General features: G+C 39.4%; 1 protein-coding gene and 1 non-coding gene across 2 annotated transcripts; one reads left to right on the top strand and one right to left on the bottom strand.

The window, feature by feature from the left end:
* Positions 1-2,151: 2,151 nt before the first annotated feature.
* Positions 2,152-3,498, bottom strand: LOC131614643 (uncharacterized). The gene is made up of 2 exons (XM_058886202.1): positions 2,888-3,498; positions 2,152-2,743 (listed from the first exon to the last, which is right to left on the bottom strand). The coding sequence occupies exons 1-2, from the start codon at positions 3,496-3,498 to the stop codon at positions 2,152-2,154; spliced, it is 1,203 nt and encodes a 400-aa protein (XP_058742185.1).
* A 55-nt stretch (positions 3,499-3,553) lies between these two features.
* On the top strand, positions 3,554-3,660 carry LOC131615374 (small nucleolar RNA R71). Its single transcript, XR_009287792.1, has one exon. It is a non-coding gene; the product is annotated as a small nucleolar RNA R71 (small nucleolar RNA).
* Positions 3,661-6,000: the final 2,340 nt, after the last annotated feature.

Genomic DNA, 6,000 nt, shown 5'->3' with positions numbered 1-6,000 from the left:
ATGTTTAACATCACTGAAAAAACTCTTCTTCTGTTGGCAACTTAGGTCAGGGGGTATGATATCAGCAGCTAGATAATTCACGATATCTGCATACCATGGCACATTGTTCAAGGTTGAGATATCCTCATAGGTTTCCTCTCTAGAGGTATGCAGGGTATCCTCCTCAATTGTGTTCATCCCAGCTACTAGTCTTTCATAGGTGGAGTGATCATCTATAGGTATTAGTTCAGGTTTAAGATGTTCTAACCTAGAGAGGTGGTCCGCGACTAAGTTCTTTGCTCCCTTTTTATCTTTGATATCAAGATCAAATTCTTGGAGTAAAAGAACCCATCTGAGCAATCTAGGCTTAGCATCTTTCTTACTTAACAAGTATCGGATCGCAGCATGATCAGTGTATACTATTATCTTGGCTCCCAACAGATAGGATCGAAATTTATCGATAGCAAACACTACAGCTAGCAATTCCTTTTTTGTGGTTGTATAATTAAGCTGGGCAGCGTCTAGGGTTCTACTAGCATAGTAAATGACATGTAGTTTCTTATCTTTTCTCTACCCTAGTACGGCTCCTACAACGAAATCACTAGCATCACACATGATTTCAAAGGGTTGTGTCCAATCGGGGGGTTATATGATAGGCGATGAAATCAGTGCTTGCTTTAAGACTTCAAAGGCCTCAAGACATTTTTGGTCAAATTTAAACTCGACATCTTTCATTAATAGGTTTGTTAAAGGTTTTGTTATTCTGGAAAAATTCTTGATGAAGCGTCGGTAGAACCCAACATGACCTAGAAAACTCCTCACTTCCCTAATGGTCTTAGGTGGGTTTAGGTTTTCTATAACTTCTATCTTGGCCTTGTCAACTTCTATGCCTCTCTCGGAGATGATGGGTCCTAAGACTATCCCTTTGTTCACCATGAAATGACACTTCTCCCAATTCAACACAAGGTTCACTTCCACACATCTTTCCAATATTTTCTCTAAATTTGAAAGGCATTTTTTAAAATCAAATCCACACACCGAAAAATCGTCCATAAATACCTCCACAATTCCATCAAGGTAGTCTGGGAAAATCGACATCATACAGCGTTGGAAAGTGGTTGGTGCATTACAGAGCCCAAAGGGCATTTGTCTGTAAGCGAATGTTCCATAAGGGCAAGTAAATATGGTTTTCTCTTGGTCCTCTGGGTGAATACGGATTTGGAAGAAGCCAGAATATCCATCAAGATAGCAGAAATATGAGTGTCTAACTAGACGCTCAAGCATCTGATCTATAAATGGAAGAGGGAAATGGTCTTTCCTAGTCGCCTTGTTCAATTTTCTGTAATCTATACACATGCGCCATCCTCCTTCAGTTCGTTTCGCTACACGCTCACCTTTCTCATTTTCCACAACAGTGATACCTCCTTTCTTTGGTACCACATGGACGGGGCTTACCCACTCACTATCCGAAATCTGGTATATGATGTCAGCTTCTAATAACTTAAGGACTTCTTTCTTGACTACATCGCTCATGTTAGGGTTTATTCTTATCTGATGCTCTCTTGAGGGTTTCGAATTCTCCTCTAGCACAATTCGATGCATGCATACGGACGGGCTTATTCCTTTTAAATCAGAGACTTTGTATCCTAAAGTTGAGGGATATTTTCGTAAGGTATCTAAGAGTTGGTTTGTTTCAATTTGGTTTAGAGTGGCTCTTATTATGACAGGTCGATTCATCTCTTCATCCAAAAACTCATATCTTAGATTCTTGGGTAGTTCCTTAAGCTCTATGGTAGGTTTCTTGGTGCACGGCATAGGGTCAGGGGTAAGTGCTAAGCATTCAAAAAGGTTTTCGTTAATGTAAGGTTCAATACTCTTAAATCCTTCATCCTCTAAAATGGGGGTAGAAGGTAATCTGATTAAGGATTTGTTGAGCTCATTTACACACTCATCAATGACATCGATGGCATAACACGCGTCTCCTATCACTGGTGCCATTAGAAATTTTGATAGAATGAACTCGATCTTTTCATCTCCTACCTCAAAAGTCAGCTTCCCTTTCTTAACATCTATTATAGCTTCGGCGGTCGATAGGAATGGTCTGACTAGGAGGATTGGGATTTCATCATCTTCTTTGATATCCATAACTACGAAATCGGTCGGAATGTATAACTAACCAATTTTGACAGGTATGTCTTCTAAAATACCCATAGGGTATTTGACAGATCTATCGGTTAGTTGTAATGACATCTTATTAGGTTGAAGTTCTCCTAGTTTTAACCTCTTACAGACGACCAAAGGCATCAAACTTACGCTTGCTTCTAGGTCTAAAAATGCTTTGTCTATCATATGATTTCCTAGGATGCAAGGGATAGAAAAACTTCCAGGATCTTTGTCTTTCTTGGCAAGTTTATTCTCGGATATGGAATGACATTCTAAGGGTTTTGGATCGTCGATTCGCCGTTTGTTGGACAAAATATCCTTCAAGAACTTAGCATATGATGGTATCTGGGTTATTGCCTCAGTAAAAGGGATTTCTACGTGGAGTTTCTCTATTACCTTAATGAACTTTTGGAATTGGTTTTCTATTTTGGTGTTTTTCAACCTTTGTGGGAACGGGATAGGTGGCTTGTAAGGTTGTGGTGTGCGATTCTCTACCTCTGGTTCCTCTACTTGGTCCTTCGGTTCAGCATCTTCCTTAGATTTTTCTGATGTGCTTAGGTTAGGATTTCTAGGTCCTTCATAAGCGGTTCCACTTCTCAGGCTGATAGAATTTATTGTTCCTTTGGGATTAGGTTGGGTTTGTCCAAGGAATTATCCTCTAGGTACAACTTGTGCAGAGGTGGTTTGGGCTACTTGTGAAATCTGGGTCTCAAGCATTTTGGTGTGGGTCATCATCTGGTCAAACTTGGTTGCCAGTTGAGTAACTAATTCGTTTGTGTGAATGTGTTGATTCATAAACTCCTTATTTTGCTGAGTTTTATTCTGAATAAAGGTGTCTATGGTTTCTTTAAGGTTTGGTATTGGTGGCACAACTTGCATAGGTTGGTTTTGTTTTTGTGTTTGGAATCCTTGGGGTCTCGAAGATCCGGAATTTTGGATGGGGTTATTATTTTTGTAAGAGAAATTTGGGTGGTTCCTCCATCCATGATTGTAGGTATTCAAGAAAGGGTTCCCTTGGGTATAGTTAACTTGGTATGAGCTAGTGTCGTTCAAAAGGTTACAGTCAATGGTTTGATGTCCTTGAGTTCCACAAAGTTCGCACTCCGATTGGATTGCTGCCACTGTGGTAGGATTTTGAGACATGGTCTCGAATTTTAAGGCCAAGGCGTCCATCTTAGCATTCATCATGTCCATGCAACTCATCTCATGCTTTCCTCCATGGCTCTCTTTTTTCTCTACTGTCGCTCGTTCTATTCCCCATTGGGCGTGGTTTTGGGCCATGTCCTCTATCAGGGCACAAGCGTCGGGGTAAGGTTTATTCATCAACACTCCTACAGCGGCAGCGTCAATGGACATATTTGTGTTGTAATGGAGTTCATTATAAAAGGTGTGTATGATTAGCCATTTCTCCAGGCCATGGTGCGGACAGGCTCTCAAAAGTTCTTTATATCTTTCCCAGGCATCAAAAAGTGACTCGCCTTGGTTTTGAGTGAAACTAGTGATCAGGTTCCTAAGGATGGCGGTCTTACTTGGTGGGAAATATCTCGCAAGAAAAGCTCTCCTAAGGTCTTCCCAGGTCGTTATTGAGTTGGCTGGAAGGGCGTCTAACCAGTCATGGGCTTTACCTCTAAGGGAAAAAGGAAACAGTCTTAAGCGGATGGCTTCGGGTGTGGCTCCATTTGCCTTAAGGGTATCAGCTAACTGGATAAACACTTTTAGGTGTTGATTCGGGTTCTCTGTAGCGAGACCAGCGAATTGGTTTTGTTGTATTAGTTATAGTAACGAGGGCTTGAGTTCGAAATTGTTGGTTGTTATAGCGGGGTTTACAATACTAGAACTGGGCTCCTCATTAGATGGCTGAGCAAACTCTTTAAGCGGTCTTTGGTTACGGTCTTCGGCCATAACTTTCCTTAACTTAAGGATAAACATACGTGCTCGGGCGTAACGTTCGGGCTCCACTAAAGGGTTCAATAGGTTACCGGTAGTACGATTTCTATGCATCTGCCGGCTAGAATAGCCTTAGTCTAAACGGGATAACAATAGGATACGAAATTTGACGAAGTTGGTCCCCGACAACAACGCCAAAAACTTGATGGGTCTGTAACGTATAGCCTAAATATAGAACTGCAAGTGCACAGCCTATCGAAGTAATATATAAGATTATCGAACCACAAAGACCAATCGTCAATCTATAAACTCTATTGCTAAGGTGCTTATCTAAGGTAAACAAGAATATTGTTGTGAGTGCAGTTCAACAAGGTAAGTAGGTGAAGTGAATAACAGTTTTAAGCGACAGGTTGGAATGTAAATCAAGAAATCAGACTATGATCCAGACATGCTTAAATGAAACGACTCATGGGGCAGTATTTTCTATTCGTAGCAAAGAATCAATTTAACGGGAACTTGTAGCTTTTGGCTACTAAGAACCGAATTTACTCTTTAATTTAACTTCCTTTATTGTCACATATAAAGGGTGCCTTCCGTGTTAAAGAGGTAAATCTATTTTTAAGAAATTGATAGTTTTGACTTAACAGAAAAGTAATTTTGACTTGGAAAGATTAACTTAAAGAGACTCTTGGCTTTTGTCCAAGAGTCAGATTTCAAACCTACAAACGCGTCCGAAAATAGTTTCAAAATCGTTTTCTAAAAAGAGTTAATGATTCCTATTTAACCAACCAAATCACTTTCTCTTCTTTTGTTTAGTTAAATAATAATCAAGTCATATCATTAATATGGACGGCTTTCGATCTTACCCAATAAACATTTAAACACAAATTAACTTAAGTTAAAATCAAAACATCCCCATAGTATTATCACTAGCATGATAATTGGAACACAATCATGATGACAATCATTACATTCAAACCTTTATAATTTAGCCAGACATAATAAGTGCGAGTCTATAACACATGTAGACTATGATAAGAGCGAGTAATTAAAAGGGTGCGAGTCTATAAATCGTGTAGACTATGGTAAGAGAATTTAGAGTCTATAAAACATGTAGACTATGGTAAGAGCATTTAGATAAATAAAGCAATTAAATTGAAACCTTACTCCGATCAGAGGTTTGAATCTGATACAAAGTGAAGACTGGTATGATAAACTTCAACCAAAGTGCTCCAAGACTCGATTACAACTCAATCTACACCGTAGTAACTCCCCAATGCGAAGAGGTTACTACTTTACAGAAACTGATAGTATATGGCTTAAGTTTGTACTAAGCTTGGATGAGAAACAAAAATGAAAATGAAAAACTATATATAATGGATTCTGGAAGTGCGTAAGGACAGGAGTGCCCCTCAACTTCTTCTGAGCGGGAACCATTTTGTGAAGGTCGCAGGCGCGGTGGTCAGTAACGGACAGGATCGTGTGATCATGGTAGTTGGCTCCATCATGGAGTGGGCCACGTCATCGCGTCCCCTATGGTCGGCGCGGTGCTGAACGCCACAAGTATAAATCTTCTTGAAAAACACTATTTTCTTGGCGTTTTGGTTCGTTTCTTCACTAAAGGCTCCAAAAGGTCAAGAATCCTGAAAACAAAGGAAATACAAGCATAATACAAGAAAATGATGATAAAAACTAAGGAAAACATGTGATATTCGAGCCAGAAACATAGTGTGATTCAGTGTGATCAAAAGCCTAATCAATTAAGAGGGTTCCTAATCTATCATTGTAAATATTAATCCATAATCGGTTATATACAAGTTCTTATTGATTAGGGATCGAGGTTCTTCTTTCCTAATTGACCAGGACACTTCATAATTGATTAGCAAATGGCCAGAAGTGTTTTTAAAAAAGGTTTTTGGAAGAGATGAACTCTGTAAAACCATTTTTAGTTTTTATGTATTACTTAGTATC

This window comes from Vicia villosa, linkage group LG6 (assembly GCF_029867415.1).
Source record: "Vicia villosa cultivar HV-30 ecotype Madison, WI linkage group LG6, Vvil1.0, whole genome shotgun sequence".
In the NCBI taxonomy this organism is placed as follows: domain Eukaryota; kingdom Viridiplantae; phylum Streptophyta; class Magnoliopsida; order Fabales; family Fabaceae; genus Vicia; species Vicia villosa.
This window is presented reverse-complemented; position numbering and strand designations above follow the sequence as displayed.

What these genes read in the sequence shown, in the direction of transcription:
- LOC131614643 (XM_058886202.1), bottom strand. Translation starts at nt 3,498, where the DNA reads ATGTCCATTGACGCTGCCGCTGTAGGAGTGTTGATGAATAAACCTTAC. An exon ending in GTTACTCAACTGGCAACCAA is followed by an intron (nt 2,744 to 2,887) that starts GTTTGACCAGAT and finishes AAATTCTATCAG; the next exon opens with CCTGAGAAGTGGAACCGCTT.